This window comes from Chiroxiphia lanceolata, chromosome 1, assembly GCF_009829145.1.
Source record: "Chiroxiphia lanceolata isolate bChiLan1 chromosome 1, bChiLan1.pri, whole genome shotgun sequence".
Classification (NCBI taxonomy): Eukaryota; Metazoa; Chordata; class Aves; order Passeriformes; family Pipridae; genus Chiroxiphia; species Chiroxiphia lanceolata.
In genome coordinates this window covers 68,490,650-68,518,039 of record NC_045637.1, presented here as the reverse complement: position 1 = coordinate 68,518,039, position 27,390 = coordinate 68,490,650, and the positions used below count along the sequence as shown (strand labels likewise).

Here is a 27,390-nt window from a genome sequence, read left to right as displayed (position 1 = left end):
TGGCTTACTGTGGTTGGCTAGAGACTAGTGCACACAGTGATTAGATATGAGGCCTGCTGATCCAGTTTTCATGATAACACACCTATGTCTCTGTATAGATGACTTGCTCAGGTAATTCCATAATGCTGTCTTTTCAGGCCTTCTGTATGCCCACTTAGCCCCTGGGCAACAGAAGATGGCTTATGGGGAAACTTTTGGTAAAAAATAAAATTAATTTCCATAAAAGCTAGACAAGGCTCTACCCAAGCTCACTGGAGCTGCTTCTGGGGATGTCTTCAGCTCACCAGCTGGGATTCAAGACGCTGCTGAATGCCAAGGATGAACACTGGACAAGGACTTGAGGGGTGTATGTAGGGGCTGGAACCGAGACTCACATGTAGCATGGCAAAACCACGGAGTCTGAAAGTATCCATGCTTCACCTTTAGATTAGGGATATCAACAAATTCTACAACTGTCAGTTTTTATCATTAATTAGCTAGGAGAAGGTTAAGGGTAGGTAGCTGGGGCAAGCCAGCCTAATGCCTTGCAGCTGCTGCTGCATAAAGCGGCAGCTTTCCCTTGCTCAGCTTCAGATTCCTACAGTATCCCCTATGATGACACTCGTGCTAACTTAACCATGGGGAGCCAGCCCACAGAACAAATAATCCTAGCAAGTTCAGCAAGTCATAGAATCACTTGATGCAGACGAACAATCAGAAAGTGAGGGGAGGTGAAGCCCTAGTGCCTGCCAAACCAGGACACCTGCTGTGGAATGCAAGGTGCTCTTCCCACAGCAAGCTGTAAGATTGACATCACCATCTCGTGAAACCTCACCTTGGACAACCCAGTCCTAATATTTTAGCCTGGAGAAAGTGATGAAAGACCAGTACTAGAAATAAAGAAGTGGTAGAGTCCACAGAACAGAACGACTGGAGCTAGGAATCAGACTATTCACCTGCACATGCTGGATTTGTTTTCTGGAAGCCAAAGAGGAAATAGTCTGGGAAACAGGGCCCTGCTGTAACACATGATTGCAAGTAAAACTATCGGCTAATGAGAAAGGACTGCAGCTAGAGCAATTACTGCCAGGGAGAATAGCTGTTGGTGCAATGAGACAGGCTTGATTTTGGCTGAGCACAGCTGCAGCAACACGTGCCTGCCCAACCTCCAGCTGTACCTAGACACTCCTAAGCAGAGAGATGGCTTCTAAAATGCATGCAAGCTTAAAACAGACAAGTATCAGTTTCTACGAGGCTATACTTATAAATGAAGAAAAGGATTACTGGCTTACTTTTCAAGAGGGCAGCTTTGCATTTAACTACATTACATCAGTAGTAAAAAGTCTCTTGGGTTCCTATCATTCAAGCAGCAAGCCTTTTTATTCCAGGCAACACAGATTACATGAAATGGGAAAGCTACTTGAGAATCTTAGGTTTGCTTTCCTGGATGAATCCCTCTGTGATTCACTATCTTAGGAGAACAGAAGAGAAAGTATATAAAGGAAGAAACAAGTGTCTTGTTAGCTAGGCTCAATAATGCTTGTCAGTATATTATCTCATTCAAAATCCAATTTTCTCACCCATATCAACTAATGAGAAAAAACCTGGGTGTTCAGAGGATTGCCTGTTTTTGTTACTCATCTGCACCCAGGCTTGCAAACCAGCATCAGCTTAAGAATCCTCACTTTGGTCCTTGCAAGAACATGTGATGCTGCCACAGTAATACTGAAAGCACATGCCGTACTAGCAAACAGTTTCACAGGCTGCACACAGTACTCTGCCTGAGGATTACTAAGCCAACATTCTGCAAGAACTATACATCTAAATTTCTGTCTTAGAAGGACATCTGGAAAAGCAGAGTATGGCTAAATGAGCTAAGGTAGCAGAGATTCACTGACTTCCTAAACAAGTAATGGCCACAGAGACTTACTGAAACTTTTACTGATGCTATTTGTTGTCAATGGGTAAAATCAGGGTCTGCAACACCCAGCTAAGATTAGAGATACCAGAATAACAAGAATAAGGTGTTTGTGAACTTCCTAAAATAGTAATCCTTGTTAGTTTATATATACTGCCTCTCGCAACTTACATGTATTTGGGGGGTGAGAGGTACAAGTGGCACTGAGTACATTTGTGTGTTCATTCTCTGAACAATAGGTATTCATCATAGCTAAAGAATAACCCCCAGTACTAACCATTCTCCTCACAGCCCCAGGCAACAAACCACTTTCAGAATAACCCATTTTATTCAGATACTATATGATTCTATTCTTGAAACACTTGGAAATTCTAGCATTAACTTTCAGTGCACTGTCAATACGGATATAGGTACACAAATGAGATCATGTGACAGTCAGCAAGTGCAGATGCTCTAAGAGAAGCCTGGTAAGAAGACATCCCTATCCAACAATCATTCAGGCTGCTAGCATATGAACTATGCAGACATGTATCTCTTGAAAGAAAATATACAGTGCAGTTACAGATAATGGCTTAAGTTACTTCCACCATTTCAGAATTTTTACTGTCTTTAGACAATGCATGCATATTCTACAATACTGCAAAGTTATGGAAGTCCTATCAAAAAAATCAATCCTATAAAATCAAAACAGTATAACTCCTCTTGTAGATTATGCTTACCACATGAAATGGAAGGACTATACAGATTATATATAAAGTAACAGAGCCGTATCATGGCTTATCACTAATTTACATTTTTTTAAGAATTAGGTTATTTTTGGAGTTAGTTGTTCCAGCTATTTTGTAGATTTTAAAATCTAGTTTGACAGGGATACATAAAGCAATCTTAAACAAAAATGATGGCACCTATTCACATACAACTTTCCTGAATAACTATACAGGTCATGTTTGAATTCAAAATGCTGCATTAATTACAAAACAAAGCAGTAACCATAAGATGTTACCTTGCGATTTCACCTCAAAAGCTTTGAGTAGTAGCAAGATATTTTTAATTATAAATCTTACACAGTCCCATTTGAGTAATGCATTCTTTTAAGACAAAAACTCACCCTAAATCCACAGTCAGTTGCTCTCACAAGCATTCTTAAAACCCATAATCTCAAATTTGACACTCTTCAGACTCATAATACATTGCATTACAACTTTCAAATTTCAATACTAATGCAAGTTTAATACACAACTCACAAGGAAATATTGGCTTTAAAGAAATCTCTTTGGAAAAGCAGATGTGGCATACAGAACTACCACTTAGTATTTAAAGTCAAATGTCTCTGATGTCTTAAGTATTTAGAAAGGTTGTCTGTTGCCATCCAAAGTTTGTTTGTATTTTCATACAACAACAAAAATATCCTGTAGTAGAAAGTAATAATTCAATATTTCATAGGCTTCCTTTCTTTTCTTGATATTTTTTTCAGAAAGTTTCAAGTTCATAGGAAATTTGCTCTCATATTTTATATCCTCTTGTTTTGTTAAAATCCACTTTAAGAAACATAATACATATCATCAAGTATATCGGCTACTTGTCCCTATTCTCTTGATAGTGAAGTACAAGTTCTACCAGGACAGAAGATGTTAACTTTTGCCACTCCTGGTAATGGGTTTCACTTAAATAACATCTGATCTATTCAACCTGGAATGTCTGCAACACAGAAGCCAGAGGCAAAATTTCAGCACATTATGATATGTATTTGGATGGCTAGTTTTCAGCACTACAGTTGAGCTTTTCAATGTTCCACTGAACTTTAATTCTGTTGCACAGGAAGCTCATTCATAAATCATGATGTTTAAAAAAAAAAGAAAAAATAATAATAAAACCAACCAAACAAACCAAACCTTCAGGGCACATCTCTGCCTAACAAAACTATTTTTTAATTAAGATCTTCCTTTTTGTACATCTTATGTGAGTTCTGTCTTAAGAACCTCAAAGTAATAACATTTTTATAGAAATAGCTCATGTTATTTCCCAGTAGTAACATTTTAATTCTTAATAAGTATTTCTCATAACCAAAGACCTGCTTACCTGGGGAAATGATATAAAAAAAGTTTTTGAATTCATCCATCCAGACTTCTGCAAGGCGCCTGTTATTTTTGTTGATTATCTGCCCTGTACCTCCTGGAAAAGTGTATGGTGTTGCTTTTCTGAATACATGCCCAACATGTGAACAAGTCACAATTTCCAAAGTGCCACCACACTGCCAGATCTGGAAGTGATAGAACAATTATTCCATAGTTACAAACTGTCAAAAAAAAGTTTAAAAATATTAGTCATGTGCTTCTATTCAAGTTGGGAAAACAACATTAGTTGTGGTCTAGAACAAATACATACTTCATGGAAGAGAACTGCACATTTTTTCCTGCTCAACAGCTAAAGATACTCACAAGCCTAAGCAAGGCAGCATAAGTAAGTATTTCAGCCCTCACAGCAATGACGCATCAGCAAGAGGTTACTTTAGAGAACTGGGCGAGCTGACCGCAAAGGAAGGAAAAGGCTCACATGAATCACAGGAACTAACAGGTGTCCAAAAAAGTACATTACAAAATAGAATCTCCATGCAAAAGAACGCATACACTTCTCATGGAAAGTTTCTGAAAATATTTTCAGTTTTGTTTTGGACCTTGAAAAACGGCAGATTCAGAAAGCTGAAGTACTTCAGAAGTTTCTCCCTATATACTCTGAGCTGATAAGTAAAGCGAAAGGAAATGGTGCTATATGGCAGGAACAAAAATGAAAACAACAGTGATTAGGTCCACATTACAACGAACACATGCAATCATTAAGTCATTAAGGAGCAAGAAGAGCAGGTTTGTAACAGAGGCGCTCACATTTCATTGACACACTAAACTGCACTGATGAATCACCATTAACTGAAGCTCCCTCCCAGCTTTTCTAACTGAACTCCTTTTAACACACACACACATTTATTCTTCAGAATGATCATCTCAATGTTTTAATCACAAAGCTCTACCATGCATTTTTCACTGACAGATAAAACCTTTGCTTATCTCCACTGGAGGGAAGGGAAGTGCTAACTGCAGCAGAAGAGGACGATGCAGGTAGCAGATCTGTATTTTACAGAACTCAACATGCACTGTCCTGAGTAACAAAACACTGCAGAGTTTTACCTACCCTGAAGGAAATTTCTAAGTTTTCTCCACCCCAAATATCCATTCCAGCATCATATGTTCCAATTTCCTGAAAGTAATCTCTGTCTATTGAAAAAAGACCTCCTGCCATTGTAGGTGTCCTAGGGGAGGGAAAAAAAAAAGTGCACCAGTCACTATGAAAACATACTTAAATACATTTCACACTTACACTTACAAAATACATGTTTATTTCCCGAGTTCCTAACATATTACTTCTCTGTAAGCTTCTATTCAAACTCAGTTATCATTGAGGTACTTGGCTAGCTCAAAATTTTCCAGAGATGGAACTAGTGACAGTTGTCCTTATATTCCCACTTCAGACTGGAGTCTGGATAGAGAAACAGCCCCTAGAAAGCTGCTGTCATTTCTGAAAAAGACTTCTGCCTCCCCTGCTGGTAACTCACACAAAGGAAACCAGTTTCACACAGGAAAATCATAATTCTGGCTATTGTGCTTGAAAAAGTTATGGGAGACTATGAAGTGGCCTGCTTGCTTTCACTATTATTGCTTCATACAAGAAAATTGTACAGTCAGGGCTACATCCAGATTTTCCTTTCAAATTCGTTACTGGTAGAAAAAAATAAAACAGTGCTAGTAGTTTCTCAGAGCTTTAGAAACATCTGTCAAATTTCATCTTTTTTTAGACAACAAATACACAGTAAGTAAATTATATATTAGGCTGATGACATAACTTTGTAGTTCAACTATTTACACTTTTAGCATAAATGATTTTATATTACTAGCTATTTTCCTGAAACGTTTTTGGTTTTTTTCTGAAAGATACATAATATACAAGCTAGGTCACAATCTAACTAAAAATTTATATGTCTTTTCCCCCTCCTAAAAAGGAAACTGGAGGAGGGGAGTAGTACAATTAGCCATATTCTGAGAAGACCTCTCAATTTCTTTATTTAAAGACAAACAAACCAGTAAAGGCTACATGCCAAAAATTAACGTATCTTTTCAAAATACTATTTACTTTGTTAGAATAAAAGGTTCAATTAAAAAATAAAAATAAGCTTTGTTAAAACCCGTGCATTATTATAAAAACTAACTAAAAGCTAGTAATTCTGCAGTAATTAACATGAAACTTAGAAATATTTTCAAAGTGACAGGTTGATTGCTTCTTTTATTGCTGCCAAAAATTAGCGACAATCAATCCATGTAAAAACTTCCTTCAACCAGACAAAAAAGATGCTACAATGCTTAACTAAGTACTTAATAACCTCAAGTACTTACTTACAAGTTTAACCTAGAAAGGATATGAAAATCTTAACCAATTGAATAATTTCTTGTTACCTAACAGGAAGGGTTCGATCCCCTTTCCGTCGATCCATCTCTCTCTGAGGAACAGGGTACCAACGAAAATTCAACTTCCAGTTGAACCCACCATAGGTCATGTCAGAACCTGCCATATATTCGAAGGTGTCATCACTGATTACATCAATGATGGGACACACTACTGTCCTCCTAGGAAAAGGGAAGAACCAAACCCTATTAATTAAAGTGTCAAAAAAGATGGTTTGTTGTTTTGTTGCTGGTTTGGTTTTGTTTTTTTTATTAAATATTGTTTTTAACACATATGGTTTAAATTTTCATTTGCCATCTCTTAACAACAGTACTCAATAAATTATTACCAGGAAACATTCTCACATTCTGTCTTGCTAATTAGAGTTAATTCATACACAGGAAAATGTGTTTTTCTGATACAATTTTCGCAATGCCAGATCTTTTTTTAATTGTATTTGCATCATTATCAGCAATAAATATTCATTCCTCTTCAGATGGAATTATTGATCCCAGCTTTCTCATTGCTCCATAGTGATTGGGTAGAAAACAAGAGGTTCTTGTTTCTAGTTGCGTGGTCACAGTAACTTGCATGTTTTGAAATTAAAACTTGGACATTAACTCTGGGGAAGTATTCTTATACACACTCAGGACTAAGAAATTATAGTCATTGCTAACGAAGTATAACTACTGCATCAAAGTTGACAGGAAGTGGCCTCTCATGGGAAGTTCTGTAAAAAAATTCTGGGGTTGGTTGCAACTGAATTTAAAGGACTTAAGTTTGAGGCATTTGCACAAATTGTAACAACATATATATATATTTTAGTCTCACGGAAAGTGTATTAATGATAATTTAAAGTTTAGTACTTTGTCTTAGCACAGTGCTGAACAAAAATTCTTCATTACTTGTAGCTTATTCATCATGTAATACTATATTTTGTAACACCAAATTTTAAGTGATTTTTACCTATAATCATAGGGAATAAATAGAGATCTGAACACCATACTTAATAGCTATTCTATTTAATATGCTGCCTTCTAACAGACTAGTGTGCAACTACAGCTACTGCTCGGATATAAGATTGTTTTATAACGCAGACCATTCTCTCACTGTTCCCCCCAATACAATTTCTATCACACAGTCATGGGAGTAGATGAACATGATTTCGGTAATTATTCTATCTGTAAAAAATACATCCCAGAAGACCAAGACACAGCACATATTTCCACAGTCAAAATCATTATGAAATAAAGAAATTGCAACGAGAACCTGAAAACAGTAAACCTGACAGTTCTTGCTCACACTGTTGGTGTTATATGAGATCAGGGTTCCATTTCTTCTTCAAAAATATCTACCCAAATTCATGAAAGAATGGGCCAGGCTGCAGACTGACCTCAAATTCCCTTGCTTTCTCAACTCCATTCATGCTCAGGATTCCTGCTATTTAACACATTATTCCATGCATTCCAATATAGACTTCACTTGAAACAGAGTTTTACTTTTAAAGAAGTTTACCTGAATTAGCCTTTTATCCTTACACCAATGAGAATTTATTCAGCCCTTCAGAAAGTAGATATTTGCTTGTAGACTATTTTGTAATACTTGGAAGATTTCTTAACAACCGAAAAAACCCAACATGGGTGAATAGATGGATAATTACCTGTCAGCTTTGATCCTTGCCAGCAGAGGTTCAAGCCAGCCTACTGTACATTCACAATGAGCATCTAAGAATGTGATGACCTGGCCTTTAGAAGCAGCAGCCCCCTTTAATCTTGCTCTAATCAATCCAGAACGCTGTTCCATTCGAATCACATGAACAGGTACTTTTAATTTTTTCACATAACTCTCCAGAGGTCTTTTCAAGAAGTCTGCAAAGAATGATCAGAACCATGAAAACTGTCAGTTACGTAATTTTTTTTTATCACAAAGAGACTTGAATTAAGAAACATTTCCTCATTTCTTTTCTACTGTTTTCCTGCTTCTCAGCTAGTTTCCTCTGCTGCTTATTCTACACTTCCCAATATGCCCTTCCACATTTCCAAGTGCTTCACTTGATAGCACAGAAAGTTCTTTCTCCTCTTTATTTCTTCATTATGTAAAACACAACAATGAAGAGAAGGTAGAATGCTTATAAAAAATCCAGATGGGACAGGTAAGTTTTTACAATGGAAAAGATGTGACTCTTATATTCAAAAACACATGCATAAGTGCTCTTGGACATAACGCTTCTCTACCAAGAAAATACAGAAATGATTTGACTAGCTGAACACAATTAATTGCCTCCTAAGTTACAGTAATGTAACTTACAGATAATTTCTTTATCAGGAGTTTAAAACATGATCAAAATAATTTTTGAACTATGCTTTCTCTAGGGTTTTCTGGCTCACATTTTTTCTACAAAATTATCACTATAACATCTAAAAAACCCTCCTAGAATCAGCTATACATAAATCAATATCTGTAACACCAACAAATCTCAATGTAGCTGAGGAACAAATTATTCAGAATAGAACAGTCATAACTGACTGCCATATGCCTAGAGACTCAAAATTACTTGCATTGCAAAGACTTATTGTGCTATGATGAACTTCCAAGGAAGAACAAACAGTTGAGGGAGAATGCAATTGACAGTCACAGAAACAGACTTCTGCAATACTTTTCAGATTTCAAATCTGTATAAAAGGGAAAGTTGTCTTATACCACAGCTATGGAATATATTAGGGTATACACTCAAAGCACACAGGAGTTGTACTACAACAGTGCAAAGCATAAGGCACTTTTAAGTACCTCATACAAGAATAACTGTGACACTGGAGGAGGGGAAAAAAAGCACGGCATGAACTCTTAGTGGCCGTTTTGTAAATCTCAAGAGGCAGGGCTGACCTGAGGGTGATTACCACTCCTTACCACTGCTCGGGATGAATGAGTCCCAATTGCCTCCTAATTTTTTTTCTGTGCATTGTTGGATTGTAACTAAAACCCACAGAAATAAGTTCTGACACATCTTGAAAGCTGAACTGTGCTAAAAGTGCATAAGAGGTTGATACATCTTAAATATTTGTTTCCAGAGAAACTCAAAGCAAGTTAGTTCTTATTTTGCATATTTACAGAGACTCAAATTAAAAATGTTTATTAGTACAAACCAAATGTACATGTCTGAACATTTTGCAGGGCTTATGGGGTTGAGCACAGAGATCATTTAGCTGACTGAGTCTGTAGCATCTCTTTACACGGTAGCTTTCCAAAGCCACTAATTTAAAAGAACTAGTATCATGGTAACGTTTGTATAGGGCTTCCATGATATACACAAAGAGAGTGTGCAGCATTTCTCTCTATGCTAACCATAGGATGAGCAAGTTACACAAATCAACATGTTTCTCTGCAGATTTCAGGTGTAGTACTGATAAGCCTTTAAAGTAGTTCTAACCATGTCAAAGCTGAATGAATGAATTTGGGCTGTGACAATGCTTCTTGAATGTAGTTACATTAACATAATGGTAAAATTCTGAAAGGAGGAAGAGAGAAAGATTTCAATAATACAACGGCAGCCAGTCAAGAACTAACATAAAACACAAATTTACCTTACAGAAAGTCATGGTCAATATTGCATACAAAAATCTTAAGTCCTACCTTCATCTTCCCTGTAAAGTATTTAAAATTTCAATTTATCAAGTACTTTTCAACTTTTTCTGCTCTAAGAAACAATCACAGATGTGTGCAGTGTTTTTGCTGTGGAGGGAATAAGGTTAAGAACAGCCCGTCTCCCACGTTTAACCATGTCCATATGAACTACCACTTTGTTCAAAACTTCAGAAGGGACTATTCCCAGAAACAAAGCAATGTGACAGACCTTCAGTAACCATGCCCTTAAAATATTACTATAATTTCAGAAAAATAAGCAAAAAGATAGACCTTGATGTCTCATCCCTACAAAAGCATGATAAATAAAACTCAGGCATCAAGATTTCTGAAGTTCCTCCGCTACCAGCAATTAAGGTTAAATGCTCAAATCTAAACAGCTATTTTCCCTCCAGAACACCCTCTCTAAAAGCAATAAACATCCCTCACAAATTTCTCCCTTTTCTTCCAGTAGTAGAAGTCAAGCTTTTTGGATTAATCATACATCCAGAAAACGGTAATACTTTCTTGTAAGGTAAGACATTTTTCCTCTTAAAGAAAAAAGCAGGTATTTGACTAGTCTTTTAGTGTATGTAATAAATTTTGGCCTAGAAGAAAAGAAACATCAGGATCAAGCTGTAGAACTATTTTCTATGCAAGCTTATTGTAATGGTTTTATTTATACTAAATTCTATATTCATTTATACTAAATTCTATATTAAACACTGAAATGAGAAGTTCTATGCATTACATAGGCAGTTGCCTATGAGTGACCCAGGATGACAACTGAGTATTTTTTAGCATTGCTTCATACACTTCCAACAGAGTGAGGTTTGATAATATAAAAAACCCCACACATCTAAACAGACACACGATACTTCTATGTGGAAACAATAATAATTCATGTATTTTCAGAGGTATAACTGTAACTCTTTGTGGTAGATATTCTTTTTAACCTTTATCAAAAGGGTGCATAATTTTACCTAGGACTACGGACAGTTTAAAGAGCAGTAGCAGAAAGAATGTCAAAAAAGCAAATATATTCAGTTCAAGTCAAGTAAGTGTATTAGTTGAAAAATACCTTGCCAATTCTATTACCGAGTCACCTTGATATGAATATAAATGAAAAATTTAGTTTCAAACTTTTTTTTATTAAACTACAATAAAAAACAGATTTATCACATACAAGCTTGTCAACACAGTTTTTTAAGAAGAGTAAATATTTTTATAAGATGTTATTGGCAGGAATTTAACTTTGGTTACATTGCTTTGATCTCTATCTGTATCACTAACTTCTGTGGATGTAGTCTACCCTAATGCAATCTGCCTATCACACTTGGTTATTCAGTGCTGACCTAATTTTAAGTACTGCCTAATCCTGATTTCTCCTGTCAATTTTTTTTAAATAGCTACCAAAGATCAATATTTAAAAACTAAAGTTGCAATCCTGATCAGTAACTAGAGAACAATGATACAAATACGTCTTGTTTCTCCAAAGCTTTTCAGTGTAAATAAATGTGTGATATTATGCAAATTCATTCTTCTAAGAGCATGACACTAACAGGTACAAAGTGTGCTTCAGGCAGACTGAATGCTTACTTTATTCCAATTAAAATTACTCTGATGCTAGAATTCAATATACACACAGGCTGAACACTGTCTTTTTCTGGAAAAGTACGCTGTTTTAATTCAACACAAACAGAATGCTTAAGTAGCATATGTAAACCCTTCAAATTTTCAGGGGCATCATACCCGTCTGTTTTGTTTAATCTAAAAGCATGCTTGACGGAACCATAACTTGTTTTTGGAAAACAAAACAAAAAAAACCCTTTTTCAGTAATTGTTGAAAATAATGACAAATAAAAGATGCCTAAGTGATCTGAAATGAAGATCACAGGCTTCAAAATGAAGTATTGGAACAGGTTCAATAACCACCAAAACCTATGAAATACTCTATCTTTCAGCCTGGAACTAAGTTTCTTTGTTTTTATTAGCTAACCCAGAAACAGAAAATTTATCTAGACAAAGCCACATGCTTTTTCAAGTGGACTATAATTTTACAATTCATAGTGAGGACACGTCTATTGCTATGCTAAAATTGATTTTTTTCTAAAACAGAAATTGAAGAGACAAAACATAAGTAATATTATTCATTACTCTAATACTAGCTTGGTCTTTATTTCTAGGTCATACAGAAAGCTGACCTGTCACAAATAATAATTAACACTGATTTTAAGTAGTGCCAAGGACTGTTTTAATAAACGAAATATGGAATTTTTATATAAAGGTTGAAAAACTACAACAAAATGGGGGGGTAAAATTATAAATTACCCACAAGTGAAAAAAAACAAAAATGTGATACTGTGCCTTTCTAAAAGCAGTTGATCACACGCCTCATCTAATCCTGAACATACTTACGTGGCAGCCCTGCACTTTGCATGGGCATTTCTCTTCTGCTGCCTGAATGTAATTGTATTTAAGGCCTCTGTCTTTTCTTCCAAATTATACTGACTTTAACTGCTTCAGCCAATTTCAGTGTCAGTAAAAAAGGAAAAGCAAAAGCACGTGAGAGTGCCCAAGAGAGAAAAGGAATACAGTCAAGTGCAAACACAACCTGAGTGCACGAGCTGTGCTTCCTTAGGAAAACAGACCGGTTAGAGGCTGATCAGAGTGAGCTGATATGATCTTTCTTTAGTCCACTCAGCTACTCCACAAGTGGCTGTACTCTAGATCCACATAGTATGGAACAGGTCAGTTAACACGCAAGGCATCATGCACACACGTAACCTGAAGAAGTAAATCATTATACCTTCTATCAGGTTAGAGATGAAGTGCAAAAATCCACTTCTAGTGCTCTTCAGCTAGAAAACCTTCTGTTATTCATTGTAATGGTTCCTAACTATCTATCCTAAAACCTCCTGTTAGCCACTGTAATCCATGTACCATTGTGCTGCTTAGACCATATGATCTGAAATCCAGTGTCTCTCTTCATGCATGCAGATCTCAGGCACATCTTGCTCTTTGGACAATAGTCAGACATCTTACTCTGAAGTTGCAATTACCATAAACAGCAAAATATGAATTTTGCATCACTGGAATCAGAACCATCAGGCAGAAGTGTCAGCATGCTGAGCGCAAAACTCTTTAATGTCTAAAAGACGGGAATTCCTTCTGATACAGATAATAACCTACAGTTGGTGACTATTAAGACTTTTTACTAGTGTCCTACTAGCCATTAGCCCTAGTAGAAAACTTTCAAAATAGAAATACAGAAAAAGGGGTGATTCAATACAAAAATACAGAAACGTTTTAGATGAAAAAACCTCTAATACCCTCTCACTTCCATTTACAAAACAAGAAAAAAAAAATCCAAGTTATACTTTATAACCCATAACACCAAGAAAGATTAAGCAAAGAACAAGCCAATTATCAAACAAAATGAAATTTTTAGTGTTGTCTAGAATATTATTTTTATTTCTAATATACTGTAATTTAAAAATACTATGAAGAGTAAAATCTAAATAACATTACATTTTAAGAAAAAAAAAATCAGCTCAAGTTTTGCCTATTACACATGGCAAGTTCCATTCTGTTGCATGAAGCTTTCATCTGGAGCACTATTATTAAGAAATGGAACCTCTAACAGCATAGAAACTCAATCTTCACTTCCCATGAACTGAATAATCAAAATTAATTCCTCTGAATGCCAAGCCTAACGGTGGTAGTGATAGTAAATTCGGATATGTGTAACAAACGGTTGCCTTTGCTATTATTCACCAGGTGATTCTACTATTAAATGCCCTCAAGCTTTATAAATGTGCTAAAATTCTAAACACAGAACATGAAAGCTATAATAGGATAAACCTGCTAGCAAACACAAGCTCTACACTGTCAACAGAAAAGTAAACAGACAGATAAACTTACACTGGCTTTCAGTGCAGAATGATCCATCTGTATTTCAAAATGGGTGTTGCTCCCTTTGCCTTCCCCTGCCCCAGCAAATGTGTTTTGCTGAGGAGGGCTAAGCCTATATGAAATCAGCGTCAATTTTTGAAATAAAAAGAGTAGCAAGCTAAAGCACCAACATCATCTTTACCTCTTTCACTGGCATCATCGACAAGGACGATTTCTTCCAGCATGTGTCGTGGCGACCGGTTTATCACGCTGTGAACAGTTCGTAGAAGTGTGCTCCAAGCTTCATTGTGAAAAACAATGACAACGCTTGTTGTGGGAAGGTTGTCTGCATACACCTTCGTTTTACACCTACAAATAAAAATAAAGCATGCATTCGTGAAGGTCAAGCCTTCAGTTAGAGCTGCAAGTCTGAGGTTTATCTCTGAGTATCAATATTAGCATTCCTCTATGCATCAACTGTATGCAAAGTATGGCAAAGGAGCAAACAGTGCACAGATTCATATCTTTACCTATCAACCACCATGACTTCCATGCGAACATCTATGTATTCCAACCTACCACTCCGAAAGAAGAACATAAAATTCAATAACCAATTCTAGAAATCAAACAGAAATCCAAACTACTAACAGAGCATGGCAACAGATGATTTATTTCTGCTACCCGTTTTGTGTAGTATGTTCAGATACACTAATCCAAGCCCCTCCTTTAGGCCTCCATTTCCTCAGAGGGCAAAGGGGAAACACTAGTAACTGTAACTGGGATAGAAGGGGAATGGAGAGAGAGACACATGATAAAAAATGGCAAATTTAAATTAGGAAGTAAATGCAATAAAGGTATATAATGAACAAAACTAAATAACTAAAAGAGGTAAAGAATTCTGGATACAGCTGATGTTTGGAAAAAGCTGAGACTAAACACATACTACCTACAGTACCAGTGAGTTAAGTGTATTTCATAATTTAATGTGATTATATTACATAAAAAGCAGAGTTTTCCCACTTCATTGTATAAATGTTTAAGTGCTATAAAGATTCATCAAATTAAAAGAGAATTACGCTCACATGCCAAAGTTAGCATAGAAGACCACAGGTCTAGCTCTGCTAACAGTATATACAAGGCATTGATACAATCTATGACATACACTCCAAGTAATTCCACATTCAGCCAACATTTTTACATTCTGCAATGATATTTTTTAAAACAAGACACATTTTCAGTATCTTCTACAAAAATCAATACACTGTACACAAAGTACTGATCACAGTTCTGAAAAAAGGCAATTCTGTTCTAAAAAGATAACCACGCAAATTTAAGTGTTCCCTGCACAGATCTGTTCCTCCTGCACATTCAAAACCACACACGATTACTTACATAAGATTTGATAGTACTGAATCTTTTAAGAATCAAAGCTAAAGAGATATATATGCATATCTCAAACACAAGGAAAAACATTGAAGTAGAAAAAGAAATATATTCAGTGGAGCTGCATTCCAACAAAAAAGCTTTTATTAGATCTCAAATTTTTTAGTCAGGTCACTATAATGTAACCTGATCCAAATGCTACTAAAATACATTAACAGGTATTCATGACTATCATCCTAGCAGCAGCACAGTCCCAGTGCTTGAACAGTACACAATGCATATCCTCTACCCTAAACATACAAAAACAATACTGAAGGATCAGCCTGCTGATACAGGATCGTGGTGTCAGCATCCAATACCATGCCAACCAGTGAATGTCAGCCAGAACTAGGCTCCCAACACGAATATTTTATTTGCTGGATAACTTGGCTAGCCAGAGCTCTTCTCAGAGAGAGCAGCTCTCACAGCACATTGGCATTTCAGCTCTGAGGTGGTGACAAAAGCCCAGTGTGCACAGATATCTCAGAAGAGATCAGTAAGCCCGGGTACAAACAAAGAATATCTGCAAGAGCTTCTGTGGAATCATTTTTCATTTCTAAGAATTGAAGCAGTAGGATCAGGCACTATCTGTCTTCAATATTATACTTACTTATTATACAACTATGGTCAAATTTAATTATTTATCACACTGAACTGAACATTATAAAATCTTTATGAAAATCTGCATATATCTCTGTGTTATCCCAATTTATTTTGCGCATAAAAAAAATTGCAAAGCATGCCAACTGAAAAAGTTATTTCTTTGGTATCCCTTGAAAAACAGAAAAGCTTTTCAAAAAAATGCTATCAATTTCAGATGAAAAATTCGATCACAAGACAATTTTATCCCCATGTTTGCCACTTGTTTAGTCTATTTTCCTATTTTAAAAACAAGATGGTTTATTCCTTCTACTGCACTGCTCCCTAGACCAGAAAATAAGTGTGTCTGATTGTAGACCTCCAGCTACAATAGTAATACAAATCTACCAATTGCTCCTCTGCTTTTTGGAAGAATATTTGTAAAAAAGTCAAGAGAAGCCTGTTAGCAGTTCTCTATAAAAAGCAGCAACAATGTGTCATTCACCAGGAATATCATGCTGGGGTAGCCACAGGATCCACTACTGAAGTATGAAATCTCTCATCTCCAGCCTTCCCTTTTATCAGGGTTTTACAGAAGATTTTATTTCACTGAGCTCAAATTAATGAACTGTTATAAATGTCAGCCACATGATCAGGGACTACAACGTTTATACACCATTACACTTTCTGAAGTATAAATATATCACAACATTTGAGATCTGCCTTTGAAGGGGAACTTTTTAGCACCAAGAGGAAGGCTTCCAAAATTTTTTGGGGACAACCCTGCCCCCCTGCAAGGCAGTCCTACTGCCCTTCCTACAGAAGGTGAACATCCTCCTTGCCATAATGAGATGTGCCCATTTTCACCCCCAGAGATCAATGCTTTCTGGGGTAAGAATCTAAGAGTGACCACAGTTTGGTACTTGGGTGCTGGCTGGGTTTAAACCACGACACTTGTTTACCAAGATGTAAAAGGCTGCCATGCATAACACAAGGATGTTTCATAACAAAACTGGCTTGACATTTTCGAGTGCTCTTCTTAATAAAGTGTTTGGTATGAAATTATTCTGGAAAGATTCATTGATGCAGGCAGGATAAATGAAAGAATTAAGAGTATGAGATCTGGGTTTTAATACTCCTTTTGCTTGCCTCTCTACATATACCTTTTAGCTATATTTGTACAAATTGTTGTGAACACATACAAATAAAACCTCCTGTTTTTAATTTTGAAAGCACTGATAACTCCTTCCGTTCCAGAATACATTGCTGCAGAACATAAGACAAATAAAAAAGAACACTTGATGCTTGTGATTAGACATTAGCATTCTATGCAAACCTCATGTTTTATTCTTATTAACAAACATTTAAATTAAGAATCCTTTTTGTCTTTCATTTGTAAACAAATTACCCCAGAAAGGGAGTACTATAGAATTTAAAATAAAGCATTAGCTTCAACCAACAGTTATGCAACGTTAGAAGCAGAATATAACCATGAGGGGTATGACACATAGGCTATGAATTAAGGACAATTTGAATTTTAATGACCTACTAATATATTAGGTTCCTTTTGTTGAATCACGCCTCAAACAGTTTTAAAATTGAGTGCATAATATTAGGAAGGCATACCATCTCTGGTAATTTAATGAAGACTCCAAACAGCAGATAAGAATATCTACTCCACATGGAATGCATCATCCTTTCCTTAATCTACAGCATTCACCATGAAAACTCTCAGCTAATGTGACTCCATTTATTATTTAGATTGTGGAAACTCCCCAAAAATGTCAGACATTTTAAATACAAGCAGAGACTTACTGTCCTATTACCTACAGACACAGAAGAAGAATAGACCAGATTGTTAAAATACGATCAAGACAAAAATCCTAATTAGTCTACATTTCTTGATGTATACATTACCATGCTCAAAACAATTATGTTCTTAATTTCATAGCAAGTCTCTGTCTCATGCACTGAAATCCCCCTTTTCAAGTTGCATTAGCCTTGTATTATTCCCTAATATTTGATTTCTTGCTTTCATGTAATTAGGAAATTGTGCTGGTTTTGGCTGGAGTAGAGTTAATTTCTCCACAGCAGATAATAAGGGGTCATGTTTTGGATTTGTGATGAAAACAACATCGATAATTCAGGGATGTTTCCATCCCTGCTAAGCAGTGCTTACATAGAGTCAAGAACTTTTTTGTTACTCACCTTACCCCACCAGCGAGGAGGCTGAGGGTGCACAAGAAGCTAGGAAGGGATACAGCTGGGACAGGTGACCCCAGATGACCCAAAGGACATCCCATACCATATGCAGTCATACTCAGTATATAAAGATGGGGGGAGAAGAAGGAAAGCAGAGAGACATTCAGAGTAATGGCATTTACCTTCCAAAGTCATTGTGACGTGATAGAGCCCTGCTTTCCTGGGGATGTCTGAACACCTGCCTGCCCACGGGAAGCACTGAATGAATTCCTTGTTTTGCTTTGCTTGTGTGCATGGCTTTTGCTTTCCTGATTAAACTGTCTATTTCAATACACAAATTTTCACTTTTACCCTTCCAATTCTCTCCCCAACCCACTGTGGGGGGAGTGAGCAAGTGGTTGCATGAGGCTTAGTTGCCAGCTGGGGTCAAATCACAGCAGAAATAAAGTGGAAAATTACATAGGAAATAAAATTTAAATTGTCAAAGATTTTTAATGTCCCACCAACATTAGATCTGAGAAAAAATAATTAAGTTTAGAAGCTAGACTTCTTAAAGTTGCTTTATGAAGAAGCCACAGGACTATAAAAACATGACCCTCTCTGACCTCTGTAAGGTGCTCCTATACATTCTTCACAGAATTTCATCGTTTTGCAATTTTGCATCATATATTTAGAATATTGAGTACTGCATTCTGCTCTGGGGCCTCCAACATAAGAAGGACATGCTCTTGTTAGAGAGAGTCCAGAAGAGGGCCACTAAGATGACCAGAAGGCTGGAGAACCTCTCCTACAAAGAAAGTCAGAGAGAGCTGGGATTGTTCAGTCTGGAGAAGAAAAGGGTCTGGAAAGACCTTATAGCAACTCCCAGTACCTAAAGGGGGTACAAGAAAGCTGGAGAGGGACTTTGTAAAAAGTGCTGCAGTGATAGAACAAGGGAGAACAGCTTTAAATTGAGAGAGTAGGCTTAGATTGGATATTAAGAAGAAATTCTTTACAGTGAGGGTGGTAAGGCAGTGGAACAGGTTGTCCAGAGAAGTTGTGGATACGCCCTCACTGAAGTGTTCAAGGCCAGATTGGATGGGGCTTTGAGCAACCTGGTCTAGTGGAAGCTGTCCCTGTCCATGGCAGGGGGGTTGGAACTAGAAGATCTTTAAGGTCCCTTCCAACCCAAACCATTCTATGATTCTATGAGAATAGCCTGGCCCAGTTCATTATAACTACATTGTTATTCCTATGTCCATATCTCCCCAAGAACACATGGCAGTGTAAAAGGTCGGAATCCTTCAAAAATTGAAGTCAAGTTTAATGGACTAAAAGCAAAAAAGGTAGACAGATCCTAACATATATCTGTATAACACTGCTAAAGGAGAAGTGACGGCAAAACAAGTACATGTTGTTGTCCCTAACACCCTGTAGCCAGATTTCAAAATTTTAAACCCATTACAAAAGTTTTTAAAATGAAAGGTTAAAAACAGCTATGAGTTCTGTTATGCTTCTCCATTATTGTGACTCTTTGTGAAGGTGTTAGTTGAGTCTTACATATAAGCTCTGCATGCTTTACATGATGATGTTCAGAAAAAAAAAAAACTCAGAGAATTTTATTCAGTGGATTAAGTACAGCCACTTGAAAACTATCTGATGCTACTTCAAATGCACCTGAAGAGCCTCTGAATAAACTGCTTTCCTACTTTCTCTTTCAGCCCAGAGTACAAACAGTCCACAGGAGACATTATAAAAATAACCGGAAGAGACAAGTAAGGCAATTCTGCCCAAATAAAATTAAGTCATTAAATCTCAGAGTTTAATTGCTACTTCAGCACTATCTTGCACAGAAGGCAGACAACTTTTCATTTTGCACTTTCTACAAGACGACAACCATACACACTCAATCCTCCTCCACATCTGGCAGAACTGGAAGCCTCTCTTCTGTCATGTCAGTGAAGGAAGGAGAAAAAAGACATACTTCACCACTGGAGGGACAGAAGAAATCTAGGTGATCACACAAGATCCTTCAATTGAACCCATCAGAAGGTGAAATTCTTCTAATACCTATCTGCTCTGCTCAGTGACCTGGAGGTCAATAAAGCTTACCCACTCTAGCCATTGGCACACACAAGATGCAGACATGCCAGGAACTCGGGACACCACCCTTCACTATCCTCATGTCACCTCTTTACCGTTGGTTCTTTGACAAATGCCCCAAATGTTACCTTAAAAAAATGCAGCCATCTTATTACAGAATATCACTTGGCATTTTATCACTATTATGAAATTGTATTCATGGATCAATTTACTTAGAAACTATCCCTAAAACCCAAGATTGAGTGCTACATGTTTAATATTGTCAAACCTTAAAGGACAAATATTTACATTCTTAGCAATGATCTGTTTGTACACCCTTCAGTCATGCTAAATCATTTCTGAAAGTAAAAAAAAAAAACCCAGGATTTAATATTCACGTAACTCTTAAATACTTTTGTTTCATCAGCTAAAAAAAATCACACCCCAAACAAAGCTACAAACAGCGTAGAGATCTTGTAGGAAATCAGTTATATGCTACCATAATGTTTATGCAGCGAACACAATGAGGAAAATCTCATTCACTGAGACAGAACATGAAATAAATTGTAGGTAATTTTCTAGAAAGATGAGGTCGTAATTATATCCTGCATTAGAAATAAATGCTGAATTTCTAAATACTACAGGACAAATCTCTATCCCTTCTGATACTGCCAATATGTTATTCTCCACAGAGGAGAAATCAGAGAACAAGTTAACATAGGAACATTTATTTTTTAATATGGGTTTTTCAAAACAAGGCCACTCATGCCTAAGTAATCATGAAAATTAATAGACTCAGACACTACCTGAGCCATGATTTGCTACAATTGATATCAATTTTATTCCCAGATTCCACCTGCCTTTCAAAGAAACAAGTCATGAGCAATAATTTACAGTGGCTCAAAAACATTAACAGCAGTAAAACACGTATGTAATCCTTGTTTTCTAGCCCAGTGCATGCAGCCCAGAGCACTCTGATAAAGGACAGAGATGCGACGAAAGTAAAAGTGTCTCCTGTGCACTAAATAGCTCAGTGAGGAAATCCCAGTGGGGCTCGGATTAGTGCTCGTACATAGATCATGACAACACAGTGCCAATGAGGTTTTGAAAGCTGTACTAGCAACAGATTGAGGCAGGAAGGGGAGCATCTTTACAAATCTTTACAATCTTTTATCCTGAAAACTACAAACAACAGTTATAAATAAAAACTGCAGTTATAAATAAACTGCATCTTAAAACTTAAATTTGACAATGACACATAGGAATAATCCAAGTCTTCCTGAAAATCAGGTTAGAGCTGAAGTTTTGAGGAAATACTACACAGCACAGCCCCTGTAATAAATCTATTTAATATTACAGAGGTAGTACAAGTAGCGTACACTTCAGTATTAAAATATATTGAGAGTCTCTGGAAAGTAAGCATCCTTTGACTTGAAAATACACATCTATTGTCCTTTGAGGTTATTAAAGTTAATTCCTGATCGATAGAAAACAAAATCAGAAAATCTGAACTCTTCTCATGAAACCTCAGGTTTAATTACTGATATCTGATGAATATCACTGCAGTGCCATAAAATGTCAGTATTTCATTGCTTACCTGTTCATACGCCTGAAGTTATAGCCTGCAATAAAGTTAATGTAACAAAGCTGAGGCACAGCTATGCCCAACAAAAAACCTCCTCTCCACTTAAATCATGGGTGAAACCAGTTTTGAAATAAGACTCTCAGAGTCACCCTGAAGCTGCTGAGACTGACCTACATTTCCATCAGAGGAGAACGCCCTGTAGTAGGGTGGCAGAAAAAGTGTCAAAACACTACAGCACAAATCACCAGGACTCAAGTCAAGGGGTGTGTTTCTGGTAAACACTAACTTAGTCTTTCCTGGATATAAGCAGCAGCCTCCTAATATAATTTAAACAAGGGTGTTAATAAATCTGCTTCCTATGTAAATTTTAAGAATGCTCCAAGCTCCCAAACTGAAGACAATCAAGTTGGATAAAGATCTGATTTTCATACAGAAGCAAAACAGCTAAAAGGACTAAAAGCAGTACTCCTGAGAAAGATGGAATCACTGGCTGTTACACGTCAAACCACGTTTCACTCCAGACTTTGCATACAACCACAGCTTTAATTTGCAGCAGCACTGCAGATAAGGTTGCAACAAAACTTCACACTACCCTGAAGCTGCTTCTTCCAATCAAATCAGAATAATTCAGTTTAGAAAGAGGTCTTCATTTCTACAATTCATATCACAACTCCAATTAATCTTTCTGAACAGGTGCCTTGAATGCAGGCAAATCCCTTATTCTTATTTAAACATTTCAGTGGAGCCTGCTTCATTTCTGCCTTCAATAGTATTACATAATTTACCTGACATCAAGAGTATGAAACTTTCCTTTCTTCTGATCTCAAAGATTTGGATATAAGAAAGGTCGCATTATCTCATGAATCAAGTAGAAATCTTCTTTAAACCCTGAAAACAAAATCCAAAATGGTTCTTAAAACCATTGTGGTTACAGAATTCAAGCAGAACTTAACAAAAATAATAATAACTGCAATTGACTATTTCCTTATCCTGAAAGTGATCACAGGAAAGCATCTCTTGACAGAAGCAAGACCAGTTCTGTCCTCAGAGACTGAAATTGAACCTTAAGATCTCTAGACAAAATATTTTCCATACCTGACCTATCAATTTGAATACAGTTCAGGATATGGCGTACCATAACTAAGAAGATTGCAACTAAGAATGAGATTGCCAAGTGTTTGTGCATATATACATGTATATATGTGTGTGTATGCAGCACTAAAAAAAAAAAAAAAAAAGGAAAACAGAAAAAAAAACAGTTTACGGGAAGCAAGCTGATTTTTAGAGTGACTTTTTCCCCCCTCTAAGCTTTCTCCAGGAAAAAGATTTACAGGGAATTTCTTCCAGTTAACTCACTAAATGAAAGTGACCAAGAACAATTCCAAACGTTGATTCTACAGGGGGCCAGTAACAAGCTATATGCACCACAAAAGCCAGATGAAAAAAACATTCCTGCTTGAAAGGACAGTAAAGTCTTTAATACCTCACATGCTTTCAGACTTCCATGACATTGCTGAAAGTTACATTCTGGGCGATCAAGTCAGTAGATTTTCTTTACAGATGACACATTAATTAAGAGCCTGGATTTCTAGCATATATCAAAATGTTAAATGAAATTCTAAAGTCTTCCACCACCTATGTTGACAACTTTGCCCTTTTTTTATTATCTTTACATCACTATTACCTGAGCTAAATGAATACTAAAAGTTCAAAAAGCATATCACAATTTATGGGGCTATTTAAATCGCCATGGCCTTACGGGGTTTTAATACACAGGTTCTGTAGGAAAGCTTTTTTTCCACCATATTGCACTGGTGTGACTGTGGGCTGCTACCAAAAGCAACAAACCCATGTTTCACCACTGCAGTTTTGTCCCATCCCCTTCTTTGCACCAGATCTGATAGTCATACAGCTGCTGTGTGTGTTGCTTCAGTTTGCTGAATCAACAAAATACACTTTTTTTCCCCTTTTTGGTGTCAGTGAATGTCAAGGCCACATAATCATTAGGTAACTATCAACAGAAGCAGTGAGAAACTTGTTTTGTCTGCAGTGTACATTTATACCAGATTATATGTAGTATAAAACTACTCCCTTAGCTATTCTCCTGAATTAAAACAACTAAAAGCAAAGCGAGCACACCTCCATAAGCCTCATATAGAAGCAAATACCTCGAGAGCTGTTATTTTAAAAAACCCGTGAAATGTCACATTTCAGTTCCAAAAGCACAGTCTTGCCTGTGTGCCTTTACTAGTTTTACTATGAATAGATCTACTCAAAATATTTTCTTCACACAGGGATTGTGTTAATTTTATGAACGTGTTATATTATGATTCAACTGTAGTATCCTAAAGTATACAGCAAATAAATTTGTTTTGAGAAATTCAAATTCCCATGTACTCTCACGTGCATATTTCATACTTAAAATCAACATTACATTTTTAAAGCACAGATATGAAAACCTGATTGTGGTCTCATAACAGAAAAGCATCATATTGTATCATCCAATTAACAGTGCCTAAATCTAAATTCTCTTCTTTCTAATCAAAGAGATGACAGAATTAGTTAGAATTGCTATTCTACTAGACTTAATCAGAAAGAAGCCCAGCATAATTGCTATAAACTCCACAACATACATGTAACTCAGAAGAACGGCTTTTAACCCAGAAAACTGCCTACTTCCTCCTGGTTGTGAAAGCAAGCTTGGCAGCAGGAACTGAGCAGGGTAGTTTGATTCAGAAAAAAAGCCTTCAATAATAACAAACTGACAACATTAACGCACCAGTTACACTTGAAGGTCTCAGAGATCTGCACTTTGTTTTTTCCATTAAGTGGTTGAAGTCATAGTTTGTATGGATTTAGACCCAGTTCACTCAAATACATAAGGTCATCTGGCTAAAAACTTTGATTATATCCTAACATGACTTATACCACTCAAAACACCACCACACCTATCTTCCTGAATACAGACAGTTTGAGAAAAGGTCAGTTAAAAGATCCCAAACTTTATGTAGAACTAACTGAGGTATAATAAGATGTCTGATTCTGGCAAAATTATACCAACTAAGGAAAAACGGCAAGGAAGATCTTTTATGCCAAATTTTATAGAATCTGCAGCCTTAGAGAAAGGGTTGCTGAGGTGTCAGCAAGGAGAGTGGATACTTCTCCTTGCTTCAGGTCTTCTTAGGAAAGCCCATCTCCCTTCCAAGAAATCTCAACCTGCAAAATATGACACCCTCCTAGTGCTGCATCATAAGCTCCAGTAGGGACCAGAGCTTACATGAACAACATCATTCTGTTCCAGCTATGTCTCCATTGTTTCCAGCCTTGATTGCTTGTGCCTGAAAAAGAAAAGTGTTTTAAGAAGATCTTTGCACATGTAAAAACCTCAGAATTTGGCTTAAACCCTCACATTTTCACATGTAAAAACCTCAGAATTTGGTTTAAACTCTCACAACAGGAACACAAATGTCAACTTAAACGTTTTAGATATTCCACAAATTATTCTGTAAAGGCTGGAAAGCTCAGCCTTAGAACACTATACTCATTCTTCATTTTGCAAACCAGCTTCTAAAGTCACCTTCAACAAGTACTGAGAGCCAAACCAAGTCATACAATGTGTGCAAATTTCATGCTTTCAACCACCCTACTTTCCAGCCTGAATACCAGTCTAAGACACACAGGTACAGCTGAACATGCACTTTAGTCATTGACACCTATTTTATTCATTGCCTCCCTCATCTTCAGCAAAATCAAGGCAAGACTCTAGTGCTCCTAATCATCCATCTTTTAGTCTCTGCTGTCATGTCAAGCCCACAGCTGCATATTTTCCTGGCAACTGTGAACCAACTCTCACTTTGATGACTGATTCACGGACTAGAATAAGACATGCTTACAAGAATTATTCTATTAACAATTTAAAACCAATCTGGTATGCCCAGCTGCTTATTCCCCAGCAACAACTTTCCTCCAGAGGTTGTAGCCCTGTCTGTCATATTAGTTTGTTACAGTAACATGCCCCAGAGTCCAGATTCAGGGAAATATCCAGACTAAAAAAAAATTACTTCTGGTTTGGTTTTTTCTGTTGAGCAAAACACATTCAGCTGGGATAATGAGAAGAATAAGTAGAACAATGTTTCTGGTTTCAGATACAAAGTGACTAATAATTCAGGTACATGTCAATGATTTTAAAGGCATTTATGTGAATCAGTAATTTTGTGCCAAATGACAAAAATAAATATAAATTTGTTAATACCACTAGGGTACAGCTCAGCAGAACAGAGGTGTCAATGTCCATACCTGCCCTGTACTGAGGAGTTCCCTCAGCTGGAGAAGTGCCTAGAAGTTATTAAAACAGCTCATATTTTTATTCTTCTAGTAAGGGAACAAAATTTCTTGGCCAAAACATAAACAGAATGCCCAGAGTGGGTCATCTGTAGAGATTAACCTATGAGAACTCTAGGACCAAGCACGTAAACCAATGACCTTGTCTTCACACAGATGGCAGGGGGCTCGGCAGAACTAGAAATTAATTAAAGGATAATGTAGACTACTTCACAAGTTGCTCTCCAGCTGACAGGTCGTGCCATCCCCATTAAATACATGTGGCAAATTGGTCCTGGCACTCTTAATTCCACCAGCTTTCCCATGATTAACTGTAAGGCAAAACTTTTACAGGCTTCTGTACTTCAGAAAAACTGACATGCTGGAGAATTAGAGGACTTCAAATAATCACATCTTCCCTCTACAACACATTAAAGGAAGCAACCCACAAAACCTGTGAAGAAAATAATTACATGGTTGAACAGCTAAGTGTGCCTTTGAACATATCCTGCTTTTTCAAAATCTTGATTGAAAGTGCTACTGGCAGCTGTTCCGTAGGCACATAAATGTCGTAAGGAATGATTAAAAACTACCCATTCTCCTTCTCCATAAACTATTTACATATAGCCAGGGACATAGAACAAGTTAAAATAGAAGTAATTCCACTAATGCAGCACAAAGCATTTCTGACCTTTGAGTATTTTGACTAATCAGATAGTTTCATAAGACATACACATAACACCAGAGGATATTTATAGTTTTAACAATTCTGAAAATGGTTACAGCGTTCTTGAAAAGTAATACTAATCCACCCATACAGATTAAGATATCCTTTCATTGTAAAGACAGTATTGTTCTCAAATTTGCTAGGGAAATGCTAACACACTCCCCAGCTTCTTAATTAGAATGACCTTATAAAGTACATGTTGAAAAAAGACAAAGGAGATTTTTGGGAATAATTTTTCTCTCAAAATCTACTAAAAAACGCACACAGAAAGTAAATGTTAAAAAATTTGGCAGGAATTTACAAGAACAGAAAATCCAACTGTGCCCTGAGACTTTACCCAAAATTTTATTCTAAGATTCCGCTTTCACACACAGAGTACAGTGACAGTATTGTATCCAGACAAATGGAAAAGAGAAGCAAATGCAACATTATAAAACTTACAATGCATGTCTTACTGCAAAACACAATAATTCTAGAGCATAACCAAGTGTGAAAGACAAAAATTTCCTGTAGCTAAACTACATTATAGAATTGTAATTTCATTTTTCTGCAAGCTTGTGTGATGCTTAGGTAATATTTTTTTAATCGTTTGTA

General features: G+C 36.6%; 1 protein-coding gene across 4 annotated transcripts in view; it reads right to left on the bottom strand.

Moving 5' to 3' along the window:
- GALNT1 (polypeptide N-acetylgalactosaminyltransferase 1) overlaps positions 1–27,390 on the bottom strand; it is an 87,972-nt gene that overhangs the window by 9,324 nt on the left and 51,258 nt on the right. For all 4 annotated transcript variants that reach the window (XM_032699057.1, XM_032699064.1, XM_032699047.1 and 1 more), the window contains 5 exons: positions 14,103–14,269; positions 8,049–8,256; positions 6,400–6,570; positions 5,084–5,201; positions 3,977–4,157 (listed from right to left, as the gene is read on the bottom strand). In XM_032699057.1, coding sequence (XP_032554948.1) covers positions 3,977–4,157; positions 5,084–5,201; positions 6,400–6,570; positions 8,049–8,256; positions 14,103–14,269 — 845 coding nt within the window. The remainder of the gene's footprint in view (positions 1–3,976; positions 4,158–5,083; positions 5,202–6,399; positions 6,571–8,048; positions 8,257–14,102; positions 14,270–27,390) is intronic.